The sequence below is a fragment of the Chamaea fasciata genome, unplaced genomic scaffold (assembly GCF_029207755.1).
Source record: "Chamaea fasciata isolate MVZ Bird 193981 ecotype frontalis unplaced genomic scaffold, bChaFas1.0.hap1 SCAF_1, whole genome shotgun sequence".
Taxonomy (NCBI): Eukaryota; Metazoa; Chordata; class Aves; order Passeriformes; family Sylviidae; genus Chamaea; species Chamaea fasciata.
The window spans coordinates 50,321,318-50,348,811 of NW_027094086.1; the positions used below are offsets into that span (position 1 = coordinate 50,321,318).

Here is a 27,494-nt window from a genome sequence, read left to right on the forward strand (position 1 = left end):
AATCTCAATAAAAGAAGTTGTTTTTTCAGGAGCCATGTGGTTGCATGGGGCAGAAATCTGTTAGCTGTTATGTTCAAGGCACATCCCTCTAGCTCTGCATATGAATGGGGGGTACTTCCTCATAATGCTGCCAGCCCAGAGGACAAATCTATCTATTTGAACATATTTTTCATCACAGCCTTGCATTGGATAACTGAGAACTAGTTTTAATGCGAGCTGGCGAGTCCAACATCTGTCCAACACCAAAGATATTGGCACAGCCTTAATGAATTGACATTTACATAGAGACATTTGCCATGGCACGACTTCCAAAAGGCATGCACAGAGATACCTGTCCCCTAGCCTGACACCATCAAATCTCACTGGCAGACCAAATTGAAACTAAACATGACTTTTCACGCAGAGTCTACTTTTCCTGCCTTTAGCTCGGTTTTCAAGATGACTGTTGGGTTTCTTAACTCACAGACAGACACATCTTGGTTATCACTGCACTTTAAAATAAAGAGCAGAAGTTTGGAGAGAGATTAGCTTTTCTACTAACTTCTCTTGCTCTGACTCTTCTGATATGAAAAAAAAGAAGAGCAAACCAGGATACTAATACTTTTTCAGGAAAGAATAAATAAAATGGTTGTTTTATAATATCCCATCTTAATCTTCACAGCTTTTCTCCAATATTCGGAAAAAATACTTAGGCCTTAGTGCTACGTTATGTAAAATTTTCAGTAACAAAGCCTGTAACTTATTTAAAACAGTAATCCATTTAGTTGCTGGTTTTTTGATTTCTTTGCATCTGAAAAAAAGTTATCAAGTGATATTTGCCAATCCATTTCTCTCTGCTCCAAATGTGCCTCAAGACAGTGTGCATATCTGCAGGATGCAGAGAAGGCAGTGGCATCCCTCCTGGTAGATGTTTCCCATTGAGCTGTACACAGATTTTTCATTTTCAGTGAAGGCAATTAACAGAACACAAAAGATTCCCTTGAATTCTGTAACACACATGCACAGCTCCTATAAAATGCCGCAGGGACACGGCTGCAGGCTCTTTCAAGATCAGAGCTGCAAACTTATCTCAATTCTTGAAAGGATCTGCTGCAGCAAAAAAAGAGGCTCACAATAATTTGACCTTTACAGAAAATGCAGTTCTCTCCACAGGGCAGAATTCTTTGGTTCCATATTCACTTGCCAAGGATGTTTGCTAACCTCAAAAATGTTAAAATCCATTAGTCTTACTCTGAAGAGTGAAGAAAACAATAGTAATTATTTATTTGGAAAAAACCCCCCAACCTAAAACTCAGACAACCAACACAAGGCTAACAAGTGACTCTCCCAAGTCACAGTAAGAGTGACCATGTTTTATTCATAGCTTAGCCTGCTGGTGATTAGAGAAACTATTTGATCATGGGAGAATGTTTTCAGGAGAATTACTGCCCTCCCTGTCAACTGCAACAACCACACTTCAGGAAAGAGACAAGCTGCTGTCTCCCCATTATCATCAATCTGATTAGGCTTCCAGCACAGCTAAATAATTGCTTGAAAGTCCTTTGCAGCATAGAAATTATCTGCTATCCAGTTAAGATAACATGGTTGACCTTATTAAACTGGAAAATGTAGTTGAATCACATGAAAATTGACCACTCTCTTGACAGCTTCTAAAATCCTTCCTCATCACCTCATCCATTCAGTATTTTCCTCAAGGACAGCATTATTTAATCAACATGAAAGTTGATGTGTAACTTCTTTGAATCTATAGGATAAGTTATGTTATGGTTACAAGATATATTTACACTTATTTCATGAGTCACCTTTCCTCATGTTGACACATGATTCCTGCCACAAAATTCCTGTCTCAAAAATACAAGAAAAAAAAATCAGGGAGTCCATGCAGATCCAAGCACTATGCCACAGAAGACATATGGTCAGTGAAAGAACTAAATTGCATACCTTGGCATGATGGAGATCTACTCCATACATTGATAGTTTTTTGGCGTTCTCCAGGAAATGCATCTCAGCTTCTGCAGGTGTCATTCCCCTGTGGAAAAGTAACCAGTTCTAGCATAAATGTTAAGGAAACAGAATCCAAAAGAAAATCCAGCAGCTGGAAAACATTTTCAGCCTGTCAGAACTATAGGTACCCCTTAGGTAGCTGGGTACCTAGCAGAGCCACAGCTCTGGTGCAGACCCTGTTAACTCACCTGCTGCAAAGCTCTTCTCTGTCCAAAGACACATGGAGGAGTCTTGCCCAAAAAATATTAAGTACACCACTGCAGAATTTAACATCTCCAAGACAGTACCTGAAGCAGGCCAGAGCTCACACTGGTGCCCTCTGCTTACCTGTGGCTCTTGTGCAGCTCGATCACTTTGTCCTCCAGCTCTTTTGTGTGGTTTGGTGCAAAGCGGAACTCGCTGATGTAGTCGCTGCCGTACTCGTCGGGGTCGTAGTCACCAAGCTCTGACTGCACGGTGTAGGAGCCCAGCAGGGCCAGTGTGACAAACGAGCAGGGCAGCCGGCCCGAAACGATGTCATCTCTCAGTTGCAAGCAGAGGTAGTACCTAGAAGGGAGCACCAAAGCACCTCAGGCAGGGCTCCTCCACCGCTGCCCCCAAAGAAGTACCACCTAAGCATGGGAAAGAGGCCTCAGCTCCAACAGGAATTTCCAGACAGCCAAGCCCAGAGATTTCCAGCCATTTACAAGGACAATAATAATTTTGTAAAAATAACCCCAAAACACCAAGCTCTTGCTTAATTTATCAGTAGGAACACCTAATTTATCTTTATAAAGAAGCATGGAGATGTCTTAATAAAATAGACTATTACTTTGTTTAGTGACCTAGATGAAGAAATACCCATTGAACATACTAGATTTCTATCATAAATCACTTACATATAAAATTACCTGGTAATTCTTTAAGGAGAAAAAATAATTAAAACCCTCATATACTGTTCATTTAAGAATAGCTGAACTCCAAGTCATTCAAAAAACATAAGCCGTCTCTTTAGCAACATGCTGTTCTTTCTCAAAAATACATTTAAACAATAAATGCTGTTAAGACCACAGAAATGTGCAGTGCAAGGTTTCACCAGACAGATGAAAACAGAAAAAAAAAAGTGAAAAGCATTGGTTTGGTGGCAGAGTTCCCAGGGGAAATTTAAGAGTCCGAAGAGGAATAAAGCAATCCTTTCCTTTGGAAGTCCTCTGTTCAATTGTGAACTCTTGGCACAATGTCTTTCTGCACAGTACCTACCACAGGGGACCCTGATCTAGGCCAAAGGCTTCATGCTACCTTAAAAGCAACAAGTAGTCCATAAAGCAGCGAAGGTTAAAAATATTTAAAAGTTGCAAAATGCTGCAACAGGCTGGCAAACAGTTTGCTGATGGCACAAAAACTCATCATGGCCTAAAGTTTCTGTGCCTCCTTCCAAGGAGGAAATCAGGTGAGGTATTACTTTTTTTTTTTTTTTTTTTTTTTTTTTTTTTTTTTTGTGATTGCAGTATGAATACAAAACCAGAGAGCAGAGGTGTAGAGTGCAGAGCTGAGTGACTTGGAGAGCAGGGAGCAGCTATTCATGACCACTATATTCACTATTCCATGCACATTGATTACTTATTTTGTCAAACGATACACAAAATTTACATGCATGTTTATTCTCATCTATCCTGGTTTCAGCTGGGAAAGAGTTTATTTCTTTCCCAAGTGGCTGGTACAGTGCTCTGTTTTGCATTCAGTATGGTCATGAAACCACAACATTATCTAACTTCTTTCCTTTCATAGTCATGATTTTACTTACAGTAATAACTGGCAAAAATGGGCATCAGGTATCTTTGAGAAAATGAAAATCAACTCTAAGGAATATATTCTATATTCTAAGGAATATAGGTATTGAAAAAGCTGAAGTTTAGGCTTAAAGTATACAAAATAGTTCATACCACAGGGGATAGACACTGCTCACACTGTCCTTTTTGTCAAAGTATTGCATATTTTCCATAAGCTCACATGAAAAAGAGAGACAGTGGGAATGAATATAAAGCATTTCTTTTCTTGGATAATTAGAGTGTAAGTTCTACCAGGAACAGCTTTTAAGCCACTTCTAAAAAGGCATTTAATGTTTAAAACACCTGGTAATGTCTTCAGATAGCTGGGCAGGGTCTGGAGGGTAGAATTTCACATTAAATGCAAACTGCCAAGCACCACCTGGAAAAGAGCACAGATTGACTGAAAGGATGCTACAAGTGCAAACAGAAATGCTCAAGCTATTCAATCACCAGCAAACTTAAAAAATATCCCAGACAAGCAATTAATAAGAACAGTTTTAAAATATTTTTCCCACACATCATACTGAAGATACTGTACTAGATTAGATTTTACAGCTCTTTTCTTATTTAATAGGACTATCTGAAGTGAGGACTCTGAGTGTGCAGTAATTAATTACTAATACTAAAAAAACCCCTCAGTCTGAGAACAAGGTTTACTGAAAGTAAGCAGCAGACAGTCTGTACAAGCTTTAAAACCAATAACCTAAAATACAGAGGAGCTGGAAACACCACAAGCCAGAGTAAGAACGGGCTCTGGAGCAGGGTGATGTGCCGAGGCCTGGCTGCCCAAAGCAGCTCACAGCATCCTCTCAGAGTGCTGCCTCAGCACATAGCTCCTTTCTTCAGCAGACATAAATTATTGTGCAGACAAAACTGCAAGGACAAACAGAAAGTATGACTGCAAAAGTACATAGCACTGGGGAATTCTTATTTAATTATTTCACTAAATTTAGTTGACCCATGGGATGGATACTGGTTTGTATCTCCAGAGTTAGCAAAATTATTTCTGGAGTGTTAGCTTTAAATGTTGTAAAAAAAATAATACCAAGATTTAAAAGAAAGAGGTGAACATGGTATATAAATATAGAAGTTATTCTGCAAAAAAGGGTTAGCTTACACTAGCACGTGACTTGAACACAAATGAAAAGCAATAACAAAACCCCAAACCACACTGTTCTTAAAAGCAACAAGGAAATTTTATCCCATGCGGAGGCCTATCCACTTTGGTCTTCCACACATCTAATCTCAAATGTTCAAGGTCAGGCTGGATGGGGCTTTGGGCAACCTGGTTTAGTGGGAGGTTCCCTGCCCACGGCGGGGGTTGAAATTAGGTGATCTTTAAGGTCCCATCCAATCCAGATGATTCAATGATTCTAAGAATTCTAAGAAGTTGTTTGATTTTCACCATCAGGACTTCAGCTCTTGGCAAGACTTTTGGAGTCCTTGATTCTACGAAGTCTTTCGTTTTCCTGGGCCATTTAAGACAGTGAAAGGAAGATTTGGCTGGCAGCAAGGATGGGGCATGGTCCCACCAGAGAGTAGACCAGCCCCAAGGTGGGAATGCAGCCAGAGGTGACACCTGGTTCCACAACAGAAGGAAGAGACCATGGCCTGTAAACCTATTCCTTGGCACAAAAAAGAAATCAAACCTATGATAAATCCTATCACAATAGCACAGATGGTTAAGATAGAGAAGTAAGCAGCCTCCACTCTGTATTTACAGGTTTGGAATAAAACCTAACACTGTGCAAGTTAGTGGGTTATAACTAACGGGGTGTGAACCAAGCACCTTTCTCAACCACTGGGATGAAGTCCCAGCAGTGCGGTCCGCGTGTTGTACAACTCATTCAGCATTTAGCAGGACTACTACCACATATATTTATTTTGGAAAGCATTACGGGTAACAGCACTACTTTTCCACTGTTGGCCTGTTCCAAACTTCTGGGATGAATTGTACAGAGGAAGTGAATTATTACTGTCATTTTCTGCAAATACAACTGTCCACTCCCTCAAGTCCAGAATGAGACTCTTCTGCCCTGGGTAATTTCCTGCTGTCACAACCCTTCATTGTCTATTTAATGGCCTGGGTACATATTAAATGCATTTCAAATATGTGGTGGGGAGCTGAGCTGTTTTACTTGCATTGGCCATCTGTGTAACCTAACTCATTGTGGTCTAAAGCACCTTCCTCTCCAGATCCATCCTTTCAAGAGATTTAAAAAAGGCAAATGTTGATTACTTTGTATTGCAGATCACTTACTTGTAATGAACATAATACTGGAAGAAAAGGGAAGTTGCTCATAGTAAGGGGAAATTTTCCCACCAGTGTAAATTAACCCTTGTAATCTTGGAGAGGGAAGGGATTTCTTTGCCAGGCCTGACCCAACAAATGGGAACTACCAGATATATTTGTCTGTGGAAGAACAAGTGCTAGAAGAGGTCATCTAGAAAATGTGCAAAGTAAAAGAATTACTGAGGTTTTTCTGCCCACAGAAGTCATACACGTAAACTTTTTGTCAATTTTTAAAAATGAGGGGAAGTAAAAAAACGCAAGTTAAGTTTTGAGCCCAGCAATCTCAAAAAGGTTTTCCTTTAACAAATTTTTTAATTTCTAATGTAGCAGACACCTAGTTGTAACAATTGAGCTGTTAAAAAGATTCATGTGAATCAGAATTGGCTGAAAGGTCATTTTAGGAGCAAAGATTAACCTTCTGAAATGAAGAAAGGAAAGGTATTTTAGATAGAGTACTATTTTATATCAGGAAATTATTTCAGTATGGGGCATGAGCAGTGTTTTGGAATGTGATATAAATATCAGTAATGCAAGAAATTATTCATATACATGCCCTAGTCCCTAAGGTTACATTGCTTAATGTCAAACTTCAGGATTTTGCATCTCTGCAAATGTCAAGTTGTTTTCAGCAATGCAAGTTCACGTGTTGCGAATATCAATAATGCCTCACTATCATCATGGGGTAAAAAATCTATGGGATGTACATAATTCCTTTGCTAAAGACTTGGGACAGGATACAACAGATGACTGTGAAATATGCTTTGTCCCCATGGAGAGACATGTAGAAGGGGGCAACGAGAACAAACTTACTTCGGATCTGCTTCTTGATTTCCTTGGCAGGGTCCAACCAATTCTGCAAAGAAAATGTTTCCTTTTTTCAATTTTAATTAGAAAACACAATAAACATTATTTTTAAAGCAGTGCTATGAGTCAAAGCTAGAACATGTGAAGCTCTGCCACCCCTTTCTCCTTGGAGCAGCAGTAGACAGGGCTAACACGAATTTTCAAGATGTGGCCTTGGGTAGAAACAGGATTTTTATTAACCTCCACAGACTCTGAGGGCCTAAATGATTTGAAATAAATCAAAAATAGGAATTGGTAAAATGAACCCAACAGAGATCTTTTTCTGGAGTACCTTCTGGGAAAACTAAATTTCTACAAGCTTGTTATAAAGAGGTGTTTTTGATCAATTTTTTTTTTCTCCAGTCCTGGAAAGGCTGAAAAGACTTGCTAGAGGATAAGCAAACCAAGAGTAGGACACTACCCTGTTTGTAATGCAGCTTGGGCATGAGGGGGTCTCCAGGGAAAACAGAGGCAGAACCACAGCACCTCTGCCTCCATCTACACCATGCAGAGCCCTGTGAATACGCAAGACAAAAACCCTGCTGAGGAGGTGGAGAATTATCCCAGTGATGTGTTAGTACTCCATGGATGCCAAGGAGTAGATGAAATTCCTCTGAAGGAGGCACACAGCAGCTTGGGGTCTCAGTGCCTCTGCTGTCTTGACCTCTAAGAGAATCAAATTAATATTTAAAATGCGTCACAGCCCAGAACAAAAAGTTCACTTTCCCCAGGAAAGTTCCACCTTCTCCAAAGAAAGATAAACAAATGTATCAGAGAGACAATAAAACAGTAAAGAGATATCAAACAAGCAGAACACAACAATCCCCCCCCCCCCCAACAAAAACAACCAGTTTGCAGCTGTCCAAACCTGCTCTGTGGTGCAAAACAAGAGCCTGAATATCACCAGCTATTGCTGAGCACAAAAGCACACTATGCACCAAGAAACTAAAGATGCATTAGGATTTCTGTTTACAAAGATGACATGGGATGTGAGCACTTATGTTGTCTGGCTGGAAGTTTTGTGCCAGAGGATGGAGCTAAATTGCTAAGTACTTTGACATTAAAAATATGCATGTTATTGATCAATAAAAGTGGCAGCAGGCAGTTTTTCTTTTAACTGTTTAGCTCTGTGAAGTAACTGGTGACCTATAAATGTTGAGTGCTTCTAAACCATGTGTTAATAACAAATCCATGATTCTCTCTCCCATAGGAAAGCATACCTATCTGAAAACGCACTGAGACTTCTGCCTAGCTTTCCTCAAAACTCAAAACTAAGCACATGCTAAGGCAGTATCTTGCACTGGCAAAGACTAAGTATCTGCTTAGGTGATTTTCTGAATTAGAAACAAAGAAGTCTGTAAAGAAAGGGGAAAAAAGAAACAAAAAGACCGATTTCTTTCATATCATATATATTTGAATCAAAAGGAAGCCTAGCAAACACAACTGTTGTTCCCACAAGACACAAACAGCTGAAAAAGTAGTAGTAGCTACAGCTCCATCAAGGAAGACCTTTCATGCCACACGAAGTACAAAATACCTTCAGCTGGTGAGCTCTGCTGAGCTACTGTGCATATTGTTAAGAAGTTTTGTACTGGTTTCTGTCAAAATATTTTTATTAAAATGCCAAAATAACGTAATTCAAATTATCCTTTGATACTCTCTCTTTGACGGTACCATGTCCCAAACAATGTAGGTACACAACACCTGCACATTAGATCATACTTGGCACTCGGAATACACAGCTTGTTTCATACTGAAGTTGGGATGCAAGACAGCAGAATGTGATTTACTATTGCTACCAGCTGCTTCTGAAGACTAATGTCTTTAGTCAAATCAACAATAATGCTAAGATAAAGTCAAGGCTTAGAGCCTTCCCTTATCTTAGCAGTTAGCAAGAGCAGTCAGTCATCTCCTGCCTATCTGTGTCCCAACCACTATTATTTAGCTGTATTTTAGTATTATATGTTTTGCAGTATATCTATGAGTGTTAATCTTTCATCTATGACAGTGAAGGAATAAATCATACTAGAAAGAACACCAGCTACATGATTAATATCTTTCATGTCATAAATAGCTGAAAGAGAGGGAACCCAGGGAAACACAGGAGATGCTCTTGAGAAGTAGAGTCACTAGAAACAATTGCTCAAACTATGTCTATGGAACTTGGCAAGGAAGATAAAACCAACTTCTGGATTGTTTGCAGCTGTCTGGGAAGTGTCTCGGGGAGTTCAGATGTTCACATGCCAAAGGCCACCTGCAGTTTTGTGGGTTACCTTTTGGTTTTCTGTGTCTCTGTATGTTAGACCAAAGTAGTCTTTTTCCAAAAGGTTCAGATGCTCACACACTTTGTCAAACAGCACTTGACCTCTGGAACGTTTCTGTGGGAAATGAACAGAAAACAAACAAAAAGATGCTTAAGTTTGCAAAATAAAGTAATATAAGCATTAAATAACACCTTTTCTGTCAAACCAGTAACCTCAAAATGATTCAAAGCAACCCATTCATCTTTCCAACCTATTGACCTGGAGCTTCAGAGGAATCTGCTGAATGGAGCAAATCTTTCCCTAAAACCTCAAGTGTTCTTGCAGAGTTACAAGTAAGTCATACATATCATGTTTCAACTTCCAATAGGCAAATCTCTTCCGTCTTTCAGAAACTGCAATTTCAAGAGCATGATGAGGTCATACCTCTGCAAATTGAAACAATTCTTTGTGTGCAAGTAGCAACAAATAGCAGTACAAAATATTCCTGATCATGGATTACGAGAGTTGTGACTGGGGGGGCAATCCACTGGAGGGAAAACCAAATAGGGACACACTTTTTGCTTTGGTAACAGTATGGACTGATTTCAGGATTTCATTTTTGTCTAACGCACAGGGAAATGTAATTGTGCCATCTATGGAAAACATGCAAAGAGCCTAGTATCTGACTGGGAGTGCAGCTGGATTAAAAAAACCAGCTTTCCAGTGCCCCACTAACCTTCTTCCCTGCTGGCCTGTCAGATGAGAAGACCTCTCACTGTCAACACCCAGAGCCCTTAGCAGAAGCTTTGTAGTATCTATCACATTGGACAGTAAAAATTCTGGTCATCTGGTTCTCAGTGTTGTATGTGAAATTAAGAAAAAAATTCTCCAGAAAACCAAACAGACAGAAACAACCTCTTTATAACCTACACATGCCAACTTTGATATGCATTATCTACGATAAACAATTCAAAATTATTTGGGCCATATTCATCACTCTGTTCCATCACTGTCTACTTCCCAAAGTGCAACTCAGCTAAAGGAAAAAATCTCCCCACTTTATTCTGACCACATGCATACATAAATATTTTAGTTGATGTCAGCACAGCATTTTCTTTATCTGTAGTACACACATGACTAGAAGCAGACTGGAAATACACTACTTGCTTCAAAGGCAATGCAGCCAGTTGAACAGAAGTTCAGAGAATGCCACCTCCAAATTTACTTGCCTCTGCCAACAGAGCTGCGCCTGGACTGCGCTGCCAGCCCAGCAGCCTTGGCTGGGAGAGGGCAGCTCAAAATCCAAGCTGACACAGCTATGCCAATAAACCCATGGAGCCCAACGCTGGCCTCAAACTGTTTTAGAAGTTGTAAGCAGGCCAAGAAAAAAAAAAAAAGGAAAGAACTGAGGGTTGCTGCCTAACACCCAGTGAAAACATGGCAAGAGATGACGGAGGGAGTTGTGAAGCATAGTCTAATTTGGTATTTTTACTGGCATTCCAATGGTATATTGGAAAGGACACTGGAAAACATCCTTTACATTTTTATCAATGGAGAAAGCATGGCCTAAAAAATGTCCTCCAGCTGAGAAAAATAAACCAGAAGTGCTTACAAATGTATTCCTGTAACTTCATTTACTATGCCTTCCAGCATTATTTGAGCAAACAGCTCTAGGGCCTTGTTCTGCATGTCACATGCTTTCCACCCTGTAAGTAGGAAGCATAAATACGCCCCGGCTCCTTTATAATGTCAAACAAATGTTTAGTTAATTCTTCACGCCCCGAACTTGAAAGTAGGTAACAAGAGGTTGGTGGTTTTATACTTGGTGTTCTCTGTAGAGAAAGAGGCGGATAAAAAAGATCTTAATACTGCTCTGTGGAGAGGAATCAGAAACTTCAAGCCAAAATGGTCACATTTCTGCTGTAAGCAAGCAAGGCTGCATTTTTCTTGCTCTCCTACTTGTTAACAAACTAAGTAGTTATACCAAATAGAGAAAAAAAAGCAGGTTAGCTCTAGAGGACACCAGCTTTGAAAACCACTATGTCTGAGCCAGTGCACGATTTACATGTATTTGAATTGTGGCACTTCAGTGCACTCTTAATTTTAAGAGTCACTCAAGGCCAGCACAGGAGCTGTTTTATGTGGGCAATCCATGTAGCTACACAGATGTCTGTTTTGAGAAATAGTAGCTAGCAGCTGTAAGGTATGGTGTTTTAACAGGGAATTACAGGAAACAGTTGTGCAGGACTGTGCTCTAATAAAAACCAAATGCCCAGAAAACCCCCAGTGCTCAGTATTTCTTGTTTGGCTACACACTGCAAGCAAGTGAGAGTATCTATGTCAATCTGGAACAATTTTCATGGCAATATAACCTCCTCTTCCTCCTCCTGTATTAAGATACCCAAGTTGTACTTAAGTGATTTTCCACAAAATTCCTGCTGCATTGGGATATGGGGAAACCCAGCTGGTGGTGCAAGAGGACATGAGAAACACAAAATGTAACCGACAGCCCACCCTGGCCAGGGTCTTCTCTTCACCATCACAAGGTAAGAACTGGTGATAGTTGAGGGAAAGCCTTGCCAAGACCACTTCTCTTCCTACAGAAATGGCCATCGATGCCTTAAGTTTTAGCTTTCATGTTTTTCAGATTCTGTGCTGCCTAGGGGTGTAGTTCTCAGCCTCATATTAAGTGTTAGTAAGCTCTCTTCACAGAGTACGTAAACAAAAATCCTTTTCCTGCCAAGGACCAAGGACAACCATCACAGGTTTTCAGACCCAAAGCATAAACAACAGTGGACTGAAGAGAGAAAATAAGGAGGACGGGACTTCATAATCTGAAGCTGTAATTGGACAATTAAACCCCAATATGCAAATGGTTTGAAACTTATAAAACTGTAAGACCTCGTGACCAGCGGTCCATTTCTTTGTGACCATTTTAAGTCCACCTTGAGTGTAGCCTTGGCCAGGCTCCTGTACTGCCCAATTTTTATCCTTAAAGGCCTTTCAATAAATATCCACTTTATTCTCTAGCTCTGTCCAGTTTCTGTTCCAGGTCAGCCTCCCCAAGGCATCACTAATGCAAGAGAAATCCTCATGCACCTGCAAATAGGCAGCAGTGCCACTTTGTACCCATATGTTGTGAGCAGGCACACTGTTTCTAAAACATGATTGCACAGAAACACAGTGAAGGGAAGCTACTGCATAAATTCATGGGAAATTAAGAGGTTCAATTAGAAATATATAATTAAGGCAATTGAACAGACCTCTTTTGCCCTTGTTAATTGTTTTTATTTTGCTGCATGCCCAAATAACCATGACATGAAAGGCAAGGATATCATTGCTTTGGCAGGGAGAGAATGGGAGGAGGAGAGAAAGATCAACTTACAAGTTCATACAGCTCCTCAATCCATCCTAAACCTTTGCTTTCCATTATTTTGGAGTGGCAAGTCTAAGACAATGAAAGATTTACAGTCTGCTGGTTACTGTGGATCATGGATTAATGCCAAAAATGTCAGTTAATTCTCAGCAGTCAAAAAAAAGTTTAAAAATAAATAATAAAAGAAGACTTGATGCTCTAAAATACTGACTTTGTAAACAGAAAAAAAAAAATCTGAAAGGTAAATCTGGCAAGAGTAGCCACTAGAAATACTCTTAGATATTTTTCAGGCATGAGTGGGATGAAATGAAATGTGCAGATGTGATAAAAGATGCTTTGCTTAAGCTCTGGGAAGTCAAGTAAACAGAAGGAATACGACACACAGATTAAACAGTATAAATGAACACAAAGATCTGGGAGCAAAAACATCACATTTTTTCACAGCCTCATCGCTGCAGGTCTATAAAGGCCAGGGCTCTCTCTTGAAGCTGGAATGGGAACAAACAGCCTCCTGGTAAAGTTCCCAGTGAAAGGAGCCAGCAGCAGCAAACTTGGCAAACCAGTGCCTGCCAGCAATTCTCACACACAAGGAGAAGCAGCCTCTCTTCTCACCTGCTTCTTCTCAGTTTTGAAGCTGAGTTACTCCCTCCTTGGGATGCTGAAGGTCACAAAAGGCTCTCTTGTCACCTAATTGGCTTCTGCACCATTCTCAAATCTTTGCACATCATCTTCTTCAGCCCCTATCCCTCCACCATACCCCCATCAGTTACAAGGTCACCACACCAAGATTGTGTGAAGACAGACCAAAGAGCTCAAAAATTCAAGTACTTCCACCTTTCCTCTGCCTGGATAACAAGATTATTATCAAGTCCATTATTCTCATTGGCAAACATTGGGTACAATATTCGGTATTTCTTAATGCAGAACAAAAATAAGAAGGTTTTCTTTTATAATGATTAAACCCATAAGCTGTAAAGTACTTATAATAAGCAAATATATCAAAGTGAAAAAATGCAAGCCTTTGTTATCACTTCAGCCACAAAATATGTATGGTATAGTAATCACAGAACCACTGATTGGCTGAGGCTGGAGTGCATCTCCGGAGGTTGCCTAGTCTACCCTCCCTTCTCCAGAAGCAACCACCTAAAGCAGATTGGTCAGGATCATGCTCACTTGGGTTTTGAGTATCTCCATGAATGGAGACTCCACAGCCTGTGTGGGCCACCCCCATAGTGAATCTTATTTTTTCTTCTGTTTAAATGGCAATTCACTGTCTTTCACTTTGTGCTCCTTGTCTCTTGTTGTGAAAAATGTGTACAACCGACCACATTCTGTATCTGCCTTCTTCACTCCTCCCATCAGATGTTTATACACATTGCCAAGATCCCCCTGAGCCTTCTCTTCTCCAGGCTGAACAGTTCCAGCTCTCAGCCTTTCCTCATAAAAGACGTACTCCGGCACCTTCATCGTATCTGTGGCCCTTTGCTGAACTCTCTCCAGTGTGTTCATGTTTCCCTTGTACTGGGGAACCCAGAATCAGACTCAACATTCCAAGACTGAGTAGAGGGGAAGGATAATCTCCCTCAACCTCCTGGTAACATTGCCCAGCATGGCACTGGCCTTCTGTGCTGCCAGGGAACATCACTGATTCTGTTCACCGTTTTGCCCATCAGGACCCTTTAGTAATAAAAACCTTGTACTGCACCAACCTAGCTACCAAAGCCATATGTTATTGTGTTGTGTTAAGCAACGAGGGAAATGATAGAGCAAATGAGCAACCAACAGCTTAATACAAAGATAAGATACCAACTTCCTTGTCCTACAGGTGCTAGTAAGACTCTGGAAAATTCCTTTGGGAGTCAGTAAAATATAGGGAAGAGATGAGGAAGATTTCAAATGTTATGTGCTGGATGGTGCTTCCCAGGCTGGAAGCCAGTTGTGCCAAAGGAAAATTTGTCAGGATTCAGATCTGCCACTTCCAAGGGACAAACCTTATTTCTGTGAAAGGCTGTAGGCTTGGCTGCCCCATGCCAGGAGGCACCACCTCTCCAAAAGGTCTTCAAGCTGCTGTGGCTCTTGGTTTGGCAAACCTGCCCTGTCCCTGCAACACAATCATTTGCAGTCTTCCTGCAGGCCATTTTGGCACCCACCCTGATAATGCAGCCTGAGCCTCTTCTGATGTACCTCACCCTGAATGACCCACTTTCACTTGCTGGGTAACCTCCAACCCACAGGACCAGCCATCTTTCCTAGCTCTGTGCCAGCTAGAGCAATCCATGCTGAGGACCTGTCAGGCTTCCTTCAGACAGAATTCTATCCTCTGTTTGACAGATTTCTCATTAGAGGGGCAATGCTGGTAGCTCAACACGACTGAGGAGCCTCTTTCTCAGAGGATTTCAAGGCATTGGCCAGGCAATGCCACAGCTGGCCTGACTGCATCTGCTCACTGCCCTGCTCGTGTCAGGGGCCTCTCCAGTCCCTTTGAACCAGCACAGCCATGATACTGGGATCCCTGTGCACCTCCCCAGGCGCTAAGGGGTTCAGTGTCCGATTACAGGGTAGAGTGCTGGTCTTACCCTCAACGCCCTGTTTTTGCTCACCAGATTACCCTCCTCTCACTGAGAGGAAACTGAGAGGGCAAGCAGCCCTCTCTGCTTCCTAGAAATGAAAACTCTTGAAGCCTCCAAAGTGATACACTTTGGGGCGGTTCTACTTTGGCATTCAACGCTGCAGTCTCATGTGGGTGCAGAACGCTGAGCAAGGGCTGCTTGCAGCATGGAATCAATTACAGGAGATCACATTGAGACCAAATTTTGCAGTGCTAGGGAAAACACAAAATGAGAACAGAGTTCCACAGCCAAACATCTATAACAGGATTCATTTTTGCCACCAATAACCATCAACTCCACTGCACAGTAACCGCAAGGTCAGTACAGCTCGATGAACTGGCACTTCCCTTTCTGATCAGTCAAGGAGCACAGCAAGATGAAAATGCATCGCAGCTGTGGACCTGGATTTTAAAAGGGAAGAGTTTGCATGTAACTTTCTGCACAAATACATATGCAAACGACCTTGCTGCTTTCCTGGGAAAAGCTGCCAAGCTGCCAGTGAGAAATGTTACACTACCACTAGCCTGGCATTCAACTTCATACAATTACTGTAATAACTCTAGTTAGGCAGGATCGCTGGAATAAGGACAAGCAGATCAGTGTCATAAAATCCTGGTACAAATAATTGGACTCGAACTGATGTTGAGGTTTTCTGGTTCACATTCCTAATTAGCATTTGCACTTTCCAATGGATCTCAACAATGCACCGTGAAAATGTGTGGGCTGGCTCTAGCCTTGCATGCTGTAATGTATTTTGGCATGTGGCTGTACTAACTTCTTCCTTCTCCCCTCTTCCTTCTGGTGGAGAAGAATTAGCTAATTTTTTCTTTTTTTCATTTCCAATGTTTCAATTTTTTTGATGAAAAATATTTCAATTGTGTGCAGACCACTGATTTTATTTCATTTTACTGTTTCAATTTAAGTTATCGACCAATTCAATTTGGTTGATACTTTCATTTTCTACACTGCATGGGCTGTGTGGTAGTTTCCTATGTGCAAACACAAGTGAAACACCTGCAAAAGTAAAAATGTACATGGCAACAAATAAGTAGCATACACAAGGGGAAGCTTCTCCATCCCCACATTGCAGCTTCTGCAATTATTCTTGCAACACAAACAAGTGAAAATGATTAACTGGTTGTCAGGAATACTTTGTACTCACCACAGAGAGCACTCTTTTAAAATTCCCCCAGCTGAGCCTCTGAATTCCAGCCTCCTGACAAACAATTTCTCATTCTTTCCTCATGAACTACCCAATTTACACAAAATATAAGCCAAATCCTGGAAAAAAAACCCCAGTACTTCAGCAAATACTAACTGCAAACTAAAGTGACCAAGCCTGCCAGATCATTTTTGCATTGAGAACCCCATTTCTGGGGGAGGGATATGAACATCACACACATGTCATAAATGAGTATGCATAGGCAAGTATATATATAATTTGAGGCATACAATACATGCATACAAACAGATGTGAATTTTTAAGTGGATGTTCATTGTAGTTCCAAATGTGGCCATGTGGTTCTCCATCTACAGAAAGTCAATCAGAGATTCTAAACTCACTCCAAACTCAATTGTTCTGGTAGGGAGCACGTTTTTTATCTGTGAATGAAATAATAATCAACATACCATGACATTTCCCATGTTTTTCTTGAAAAGAGTTTGAGCTGTTCAAGAACCAAAAAGCTGAACTGAGAAATTTTAGAAGCTGAGCACTGCACTTTAGGCCAGAAATTTTCCAAAGACGGAGAACATGATTTTTGAGTGTCTTGATTGAAGCCAACAGAAAGAAAGAGCAAATTTTTTTTTTTTTTTTTCCCAAGGAAGATAGATGGAAAAAGTCATTTGGAAGAAGTTTAACTTCATTTCACTTCTACACATTTGTAATTTGCATTTTCAAAGGATTTGCTCTTTCCCTGTTTATATTTCTCCACGGTTTCTCTCCACAGGGAAAAGAAGATGAAGCAGAAAGGTGACAGGAGAGAAGACAAAACTCCTGAATTTCTTCAAATCTATAGTTTCTCAACTGAAGTTCCCAGCAGGAAGCTAAGTGAGGAGAGTCCAGAAAGAAAATCAGGATAGAGAATCTTTCCCGGAGTCTCAACTGGCTGCTAATTAGCAAGTTTTCCTCTGGTTTGCTGAAGTAAATATCACATGTGCAATGTGTAGGATAAAAACATCTGTGAGCATAACATGACTTAACCACTGGAATTTAGGTCTCTAAATCCCCTGCTGTGCTTGTTGAAAATGGCACTGGCAGTTCCAGAAGCATCATCAACAGTTAATTCACCTGAAAGTTCAGTGTGTTGCAAGCCATGTTCTAGGCATTTCACAAAACATTTTCAAGTCACTTCTGCTAGGGAAAAAAAACCTTTGCTGAAGTCAGCAGCGTAACACTGTACACCAAAGGTAGGATATACAGTGACAAAGCAAACAACAAATGCCCTACTCCCCTCTTCCACACAGACAGACAAACAAAAAAAAACTGCTTAAAAATAAAGGAAATTAACTCATATTGTCTTTTTATTCCAACTGCTTTGTTTCTTGCAGAAAAAATTTGCATATGCAAAGTGCTATAAACCAATGGCTTGGGTTGGAAATACCCTTAAAGATCATCTAGTTCCACCCCCCTTGACATAAGCAGGGACACCTTCCACTAAACCAAGTTGCTCAAAGTCTAATCCAAGCTGGCCCTGAACACTTCCAGGGATGGGACATCCACAACTACTCTGGGCAACCAGTGTCTCGGCACCCTCACAGTAATGAACTTCCACCCTAACATCCAATCTAAATATTCCCTCTTTTAGTTTAAAACTGTTCCCCTTTGTCCTATCACTTAGCTGTCTGAGTATAGCATCCTTTTTCCTCTTTTTTGTAAGCCCCCTTTAACTACTGGAAAGCCACAATCATGTTTCCCTGGATCCTTTTCCAGGCTGAACAACCCCAACCCTTTCAGTCCTGTCTTTACAGGAGAGGTGCTCCAGCCCTCTGAGAAACTTTGTCGCCTTCCCCTGGATGAGGAGGAGACATAAATGTTCAAACTATAACATGTAATCATTAATAATAAATGTTCATAAATGTATTCCTAGGACGGACAGAATGCTCTCATCCAGCGTGTAAGCAGTTGGCCAGCAAGCCTTGGAGGTATTGAACAAGACATTTTTGCCAGCCTTTCAGGGTGCAAAGGGGAAAAAAACACACTCCAAGAAAAGAAAACGTTCAAAGCAAAATATATTCATTTTTTGGTACTCAAAAGTTTTCCATACTTCAATGGTAAACTGTATTTGGAAATGTCCCAAGTTAAACTTCTAGATAGTGTCTACTGAATGAAATATTTAGGCCAAGTGGGGAGAACTAAGAATTAGGCAATTTCAGAAAGATTTTGCCGACTAAAAGCTTTATTAAAAAGTTTTTTTTTCCTGTTATGAAGCTACTTCATGTACAGAAATGCTTTTCCAGAAAGCTGCATATCAACGTAAGCTCTTTAACTGTTCTATTTCTTTATTAACTTCTTTATGCGTGAACCTTCATAAAACATCCCAACAGGTGACTGATATAGACTGATAGTTTGAAATAAAACCTGCAATAATATTTTGCATGTATGTCTCTGCCTTTTAATTTAGAACACTATCTTACACTGCTCTGAACCTATAAATGAATGCCACATAAGGAAACACGGTAGATGAGAAGGTATTTTAACACACAGTGATGACTGATCCCTCTCTTTTTTCCCCCCATTATGGTAGCACTATAATTCAGCATTTTATTGATATTTATTGCAACACACCATATTGAAATGTATTACCTTTCCTGAAAATAACCTTTTCTGTCAACCACTAACCAAGAAGTTAGATAAACAGATAAATACATAACACTGCCTAAGCTACAGTTACATACCTGCAGCAAATGTCAATGACATTGTATAATATGACATAGTTTTTATCAGGGGCAACCTTCTTTAATGCCATTTGAGCTCACAATCCAAAACAGCCAGCACTAATCTAAAAAAACCCAGAGGACTGCTAAATCCCAGTAAGAAGATTGGTGACCTAGTCCCGATTCTGGCATCAAACCAAATTAGGGTTTTTGCCTTCTACATCAGCAGCAGAGATCACACCAGCACAGGCCCCACACAAGCTCTAAGAGCACCAAAGGGTCCTCTTGGGAAAATAGTGAGCATTCTGTTCATGACAACACAACTGCACTCGAGAAAAAACAAACACTCTGGAGCATGTTTTTATATGTGGAAGTGTGAGAGCCATGTCTGCCTGTGCACAATGGCTACAGAAACACCTGTCAAATGTAATGATTATCAAATGCATCCCAAGGGCATCAACAGAATTGCATACCATATAAACTGAGGTCTGCTACCAGCTTATGAGCACTACCCTCTGATAAATGAATATAAAAAACAGTGGACACAATTCCTCAATTAGAAGTTCTGTTCTCAGCACATTTATTAGCATCACACATTTTCTAAATCATGACATAAAATAATAAACAGTATTCCACTTATGAAGGCTTTTCAGTGGAGAAAGTAACTCCCTCACTCAGCTTTCTTGAGAGCACAGATTGTTTGGGCTTGGATTTTAGCTAGACATGCAGCTGATCCATTGGCTTAATGCCTCCTGATTGCCCACCTGCAAGACACTCTGAAGTAACTCAGGCAGTCTCTTGAGATTCACTACAGCAGCTGAAGCTTTCCAGTGGTGGCTATAAATATTTTCCTTATTCTACCTATACTTTGAAAAACGCAGCAAACACTCATCTCTCCTCATCTCACACGCTAACTAACTGTGCACAAGCCTAGTACCAACACAGCAAGGGGAACCAATCACTACCTGAAATATAAATAGTCCTTGGCACATATCAACGAAAAACAACCATAAACAGTTTGTTTATTTTCAGCTGAAAAAAGCTCTACTGTCAACATAGTCCGATTTACAGAGTAATCTTGCCATATGAATTTAAAAGCTACAGAGCTCTCTCTGACCTACATTGCCAGCCAGGAGTGAAAAAAAAAAAATACACTGTAGAGAAAGATGCTCTTGAGGCAGAAGAGGGAGCAGGACAATTGGGCTTTTAGATTTGGGGTACTTTAGATAGTATTGCACCATCAAAGCTGGGGTTTTCATGAAAACTAACACATCCTGTTCTCAAGCTACATCCAAGCTTTATCCTCTTCAGATCAAAACCATTTCTGCCAGAGTGAGATAAACCATGAGAGACAGACCTTGCTGCCTATCAACACTTTGCTTTGCAAGCAGATATTTCACCATCCAGCCCTCTCTATGATGTTCTGTTCACTGTATCAACAGACAAGGATAAGAAAACACAAAAGCAGCCCAGTGCTGCATGGGGCTCAGCTGGAAACAAAAACAAAAACCCACTCACATGAGGCTTTAAGATTTTCTTTGACATGTTAATATATTAAGAGGATGATAATAAAGTAAAGAATTACTTCGTTTGGGTCTGGAAATGGCAATTCTTAGTGTAAACATGAGGACAGCATCTATAAATTGGAGAAATTAAAAAAACTAGAAACAGAGTTGATGATGAACTTAGCTCGGCTGGGACTGCAACAAGCAGCAGGCACTTCAGTGACATAGAAACAGAGCAGGAAACATGACAAAATGCAGGGAGGCTTGGCAGGAGTGCGACTGGGCAGTGACATGGAAACCAGCAACTTCTGTGTTGGTTGGGCATGAGGTAGAGGGGGCAAGGTACCCATTGTACAGAAACAGCAGAAGGCTTTGAATGTCCATTTGGAAAAGGGAAAAGACAAAGCCTTTCACCCACTCTCTTTTATTTATATTCCAGCAGTCATTAAAAAATACATGCAGAGGTGGGGTGCTGGCTGCACAAGGCACTCTGGTAAGAAGCTGGAAGTTCTCTGGGGCAAAGACCACCCCAGGCAATAAGCCAGGAGAAGACAAACATGAAGGGGACTGAGGCAGTCTCACCCTGGTGAGGCCATCAGCAAGGATGGTGACAAGGACAGGACTCCTGGAGCCAACAGACCTCTATCAGTCTGTGGTGAAAGGAAGATCATCCTCTCCTGGACTCCTGCAAACAGATTAAGCAGCAATGAACCGTGCAGTGCCTCAGTTTGAGTGTGCATGACCAAATCCAGTTTTTTAAAAACTCTGCCAGATGGAGAACAAGCTTCTGCTGCCTGGCTTGTGTCCAATTGGTGCCCCAAGGGGAGGGAACTGGAGGCAATATTTCAGTAGGAAGTTTTCAGCTTACCATTTATACCCAAAAATATGCAGTTGCAGAGCAGCTGAAAGTATTTGTCAATGTAGGTGGATCCCTCATAATAGTTTTCAATGTTATGAAAAATGGCTGGCACCTCCAAGGTATCAAAATGAGTATTTTTGCCTGATAAACTCAACTTTTCACTGCACAAATAATTTTCAGAAACTATTCACAAAAGGCAGTAGTTAAGAGGATTAAATGTAGAAAATGTAGAGAAAATGTGTACAATTTTTTTTTTAAACTTCTGGTATTTGATTGTGACCATGTCCTCTGCTGTGCAAAAACGTGCAATTTAACGCCCCACCTGCTGTTCACTTGGTACATCTAAAGGAGTGACTTAGTTTTAATTCTTGGTTCCTCATTCAGTCTCTAAAATACTTGCATATTAACTGGAGAAAATACCTGTCTAATCATTCAGGTGTCTTCCTACCGAGGTTGTAAGAGACCCTCTCCCTGAATGCCACACAGCCCAGATGTTCCCAGCCACAAGAAGCTGTGGAGGACCTAAGACTCCCCTGGCAAGGCAGAAATGCTCCAGCCCCAATTCCTCAGCCTTGTGACATTTCCAAAAGGCTTAGCTCAACCTGACTTGTTTTGATTTAGATTTCTTTAGCTTCAGTGAAATAAGAATAATAATCATAATTACTAAAAGGGAGCCCAAACATTTTTGGTTTTATTTTTGTTTTAATTACCAAACTGAAGAAAAATCCCCTTTCTCTGCTCAGTCTCACAGTTGATCATTATGAGCTGGATAACATTGGTGATGATTTCCAGATCATTGTGCTTCCTGAATTAACAAGTATTTTAACTCATAAAAAGCAGCCCATGGTATTTGGAAAAAGCAAGTCAGAAGAGCCGTATATTAAATTTATTCAGCTGAAACATATTCAGGCAATACTCAGACTCCTACTGACATGTGTCAGGTAACATAGATCTTAAGTGAATCCCCTGGCTAATCCAAGTCAGCCCTAATTAGAGTGTCTGGGGACAGAAAACATGCTGTGTAACAGCGATGATGCCTCTCAACTCAGTCACTTTTACTGAAACATATCCTGGGGAAGGAACAAAACCCAAAACAAAGGTCTTCATATTAAATTAAGTGAAATGTAAGCAATGAGTAGGTCAAAAGGAAAAGACTTATTAAAAAAAGTCCCTCTTGCATTCAGTAATCAGTTTCACATGTAAAGCCATTTGCAAGAGACTGTGTGGAATTCGTTAAACAATTAAAATGTGCAGGGGGTAACTGAAACTGTATCCTTCAGAATGCAGGGTGCGTCTTATTACAAGGTTTCTTTCCTGACCTTAAAACCTACCTCAAAATGGAGGAGAAATTTGATGTTATTAAACTCCCCCTGCAAAAGCGGCTTGCAGGTCCACACACAGAAACTCCCAGGGAAGGGTTAGCCCGGGCACTGTGTGGGGAGGGGGACCAAGGGGCCATGCATTCCCCCACCATCATACAGAAACACAGGAGGATTTTTCCTCCAGAGGGAATCCTACTGGTCAGGAAAAGCAGCATAGGCAGCCACCACTCTCTTTTATTTCTGGCAGAGGTGGCAGCGCAGAAATAATTCTGCTGGTTCTCAACTCTTCAAGCCTGTCCTAAGACAATCTTCAATGACCTATTTTTTATGGAAGCATCTTGTATTCTCACTTTTTAACAGGAAAATGAGATATTTCAACTATTAGAGAATCCGTTTATTTCGTGTGCATTTTCAAAAAGGATTTCTGCCCATACTTGTGTAGGGCAGAAAGGGACCAGTTCACTCCAGTCTTCTTTGGTCTATGTTACAAATCCTGTTTTCAAACGTATGAAAAGAAAACTTCTTGCTATTTCAACTCAAGCATGCTACTCTGATGTCACCTGAGGATGTGGAGAAACCCATTGAGAAAGTGGGGTCTCCACCAGGGAGAAAGTCACCAGAGGTTCATTACAAAGGCGTGCCCAGTGGCTACAGCATGGGACACCGAACCACTGCCCAAGTTGCAGTGGCAACATGACTGAGAAAACTGGAGTTAAAAAACACCCATGTACAGTGTATTTTTACTGGCCCCTTCCTACCTCAGCTGACCCCCACTGACACAGAAGTGGGGTTAACAGTAATACTTTGTGAGATGTTGTTTCTCCATGTGCTGTGCAGCTTATCTGGATCCTACGTCAACTTGCTGTTTGATGTAGGGCTGCAGAGATGCCACAGACAGGCTGCCATGGAAACATTTGTTTTCATTCACTGGTGGCCTGCATGATAAGAAAGTGTGAGTGGTACAGGAATGACGAAAGAGTATAAATTACCATTGGCCGCAGACAGCTGAGCCTCTCAAAATTAAATCTAATTATTTTACCATTTATTTAGACAGATTATGTTACCACTTTCTGCCCTCATATTGTGAGTGACAGCATGTATATGTTTAGAGCAGAAACAAAGACAGATTCAAACTTGTTTTAGGAAGACACTAAATTAGGCTATGTGTAATGGAGAGCATGACAGCTTGTTCCACTTGCATCTTTTAATTAAAATGCAGTGGTCTAGATAACAGAAAATTGAGATGGGGCAGATAAGGACAACAAGCAAAATAAATCCTAGAAAAAACATAATTGTACTACAGCATTTGAAAACTCCTACTTAGAGCTGAGGAAACACAGAAATAAGTTATTTTTGCTTGTTTTTTTTGAATCTTAGGAAAAACTTGAACTGGTGTGTTCACTGCTTTTTTAAGGTTATCTGAAAATAATGTGCAGTCTTGTATCTTGCTTTTTCCTTATCTCTTCAAACCAATGAATGCAAAGCATAGGTCTAGTTTGCTTAAAAGAGAAATCTCCAGCTACCACTTTGAAGTGCGATTTTGGCCACAGCTCTGGCCTTGGATGCTTTGACAATGGACACTTTTGAGCCTGATGCTAGCTGGAAGAGCACAATGAAGAACCCAAGGAGAATCACTCCAAGCAGGGGTGGACATCTAGGTGGAGACCACCACCCTGTGTCCCTCTGAATGGACTGCATCAACTCCTGGGATCCAGCATGTCCCAGAAATCTCCAGGTTCTTCATGACATGGGAGAAACACACAGCCAACCTGAGGCTGTTTTTCTTGGCAGAGTACTGGGACAATGTCAATGTACAAATGCCTCTTCTCCAAAAGCCAACAGCTTTCCCTGGGGAGGGGAAGCACCATTAGTTAGGTGGCAATCCCACCTAGGAAAGGAATCCCCCCTCTGAAATAAGGCTGCCACTACCATCTGCAGGCTTCTGGACAAGAGCAGCATTGGGAGTACAGATGGTAACCCTGGTGGTTTATGGTTTTGGAGAAGGATGAATGAACAGGTTGGGTTACCTCCTTAACCTGGTTTTGGCTTGTAATGTGTTACTGCATGAAAGACTTTCTGGGTCAGGACAGATAGAGTACACAGGCAGTAACACTGCAGGGCCTCAAGGGAAAGCTTTTACCTGGTATTTGCTTAAGATCCTTTCACTGAATGGAGACTACATTAGATGACCCCCTGTTAACCTCAGCTTTGAAGTTAGCTCCACTACACTTTCCCTCATACATCTCATACAACATAAAAAACCCCCAGTGTCACAAATGCAAAGCAGTGAATGTGTGAGAGACTGAAAGATACAGCAGCAGACAGTGAAGATGCTCAGCATTAAATATGGAACAAGAAAGAGGGGCTTCTGAAACAAAGGACAGCAAGGGCATAACAGATTAACCAAACTTGCCTCAGAAGTGTCTCAAGCTGTGAGTACGTGCCACACTGGCTGCCAGGTCATTAACGGGATGAACACATAATTGATAAGCTGTAGGTTGTGCTCTACTGGAGAGCAATAAGCTCCTTTAAATTACATTAATATTTAACATATATGAAAAGCATTTCTCATTTGCAAAGCACTTTATAGAGTAACTGATGGATTCTATAATGATCCCCGACTCCCCGACTAGGGAATGCAGTTGTGGAGAGATAAATACCTGGCCTGCATCCAAATCAAGATTCACTGACAGAGCTATTATTCTAGCTCAAAATTAGGTTTCTAAGTTTCTGGTCCTTCTAGATTACATTGTTTTGTAGCCTTCAGTAGGTAGAAGTAGGATATGCAGAGAGCTGAAAAAAGGAGCTGACAACACAGGATGACATTTCTGACTCACATCTAAAAACTATCACATCCCTACCTTGGGTCACTGTCCACTCTGAAAGATGCAGTTATGTGGATTGGACACAAGGAATGGAAGTATCATATTCCTGATTGCCATGTTGTCTGTCCTTCTCCCTTTCCTTTTAAAAAATTGGTCTTGGGGAATTTACTGCGCTCCACAATTTGTTGGGTGCCTTAGTATACTTTCTATTATATACATCTATATATATGAAAGAACTGAGATTAACTCACTTGCTTACAGCATGGTGATAATAACACCAAGGGGGTGGATTCAATCCCTGAAATTGGCAATTCACTTAAGAGTTGGACTTAATGATCCTTGTGGATCCCTTCCAACTCATAATATTATGTGATTCTGTGAAAACTGCATGGTTTTGTGTGCTGCTGACAGAGAAGAATACATATATCTATATCTATATCTATATCTATATCTATCTATATCTATATCTATATATCTGTATGTATGTATCTAAGCTTGTGCATATAAATATTTTCCCCCCATTTGATACAGTGAGTTCACTTGAAGATGATCCTTAAAATATGATAGCATTTTTCTGAAATATGATTGTTTCTTATGCTGCAGCATTAAGTTTCTGTGTAACTGACACAGAACTTTATTACCCAGAATTTCTGTAGAACTTCACCTTCAGCCTCCTACACGATTTCCTGAGATGTCTCCTGAGACAGACCCTCAGTTTCCCTGCCCTACTAACTCCCTTTGTGAATACTTCTTTACTCCTCTGGAGAAAAAACACAATGAAAGTCACATCATTTGTATTGACTGGACTCAGCATCCTTTTGCTGTAGCTAAACTTAATGCACGTAGGCGGTAGACTTCCTTTGGATCTACCAAGAATTCCCATGGGCTAGAGTGGGCTGTGCCAGAGAGGCACCTGCAGTTGTATCATCAATACATACAACATACTGATAATACTACCTCGGAAGGGTGCAAAGTCTGAATCACACTGTTTAAGGTATGCAAATTTATGCACCACTCCAGCTGCACTCGTTGCCTGAAATATTTGCTCCTCCTAACTAACTTTGTTTCAATGCACCCCATGGTCTGCTCATCATCATCGCTTTACAGCTTTGTTATTTGAAAATTCATCCTTTTAGGAGCTCTATTCTCATCAATATTACATTCTGCCCGGGAAGTCTGATCATCTTAGAAGCAGATAAAACGATTACTGATGGCAGTCAATACAACTTGAAAATATTTCAGCGATGTAAGTAGAAAAAATTCATACGAAACTTATATTGGACATTATTCAAGAGCTATTCAGGACTTGCAAAGCAGAGAAATCTGAAAAGCAATAAAACATGATGGCTTCCATATGTCAGCATTTTGACACTTCAAGAGAACTCAAGTTTAGTGAAAGAGTGAAACTTCCTATAAAAAGTATTATTCACAGTATTTTTTTGCATAAGTGGAAATCTAACATAACAAATCTCCCTTTCTGCTCCATCTTAGATTCCGATAAAGCTCAGCCTGCTAGACAAGATTTCCATAGAAATCTTATTTGGTAAGATTTGCTTGATTGTATTCCAGAAAGTGACTCACATTTTACAAGCGAGTGGCAAAAGCTGAAATGAGTTGACTCTTTCCATCAAAGCCAGTATGAGTCATTCCTCCAGCTTACTGGCTCCCACACTATCCCTGAGTGACAAAACTGAGACTGCAGGTCAAGAAATGACCATTTAATAATCACAAAGGATGTGTCCAGATAGCCAGTCCTAGACTGAAGGAAACAACATAGGACTTGGCCAGTGAAATCAAGATACCCAACCACATGGATGGCTAATTTGCTCTAAGAGTAGTAAAATACCAGCTTCTGTTTGCAGCTCACTCCTAGCATCACAACATTTGACCCAAACTGTAATGCCAGGGTTAAATAAAAATTTGCCACTCTC

The 27,494-nt window shown here is 40.7% G+C and overlaps 1 protein-coding gene across 4 annotated transcripts in view; it reads right to left on the bottom strand.

Moving 5' to 3' along the window:
• EPB41L3 (erythrocyte membrane protein band 4.1 like 3) overlaps nt 1-27,494 on the bottom strand; it is a 97,320-nt gene that overhangs the window by 32,698 nt on the left and 37,128 nt on the right. For all 4 annotated transcript variants that reach the window (XM_066183090.1, XM_066183118.1, XM_066183109.1 and 1 more), the window contains exons 4-8: nt 9,222-9,326; nt 6,916-6,958; nt 4,116-4,191; nt 2,332-2,550; nt 1,942-2,029 (exon numbers count right to left, since the gene is read on the bottom strand). In XM_066183090.1, coding sequence (XP_066039187.1) covers nt 1,942-2,029; nt 2,332-2,550; nt 4,116-4,191; nt 6,916-6,958; nt 9,222-9,326 — 531 coding nt within the window. The remainder of the gene's footprint in view (nt 1-1,941; nt 2,030-2,331; nt 2,551-4,115; nt 4,192-6,915; nt 6,959-9,221; nt 9,327-27,494) is intronic.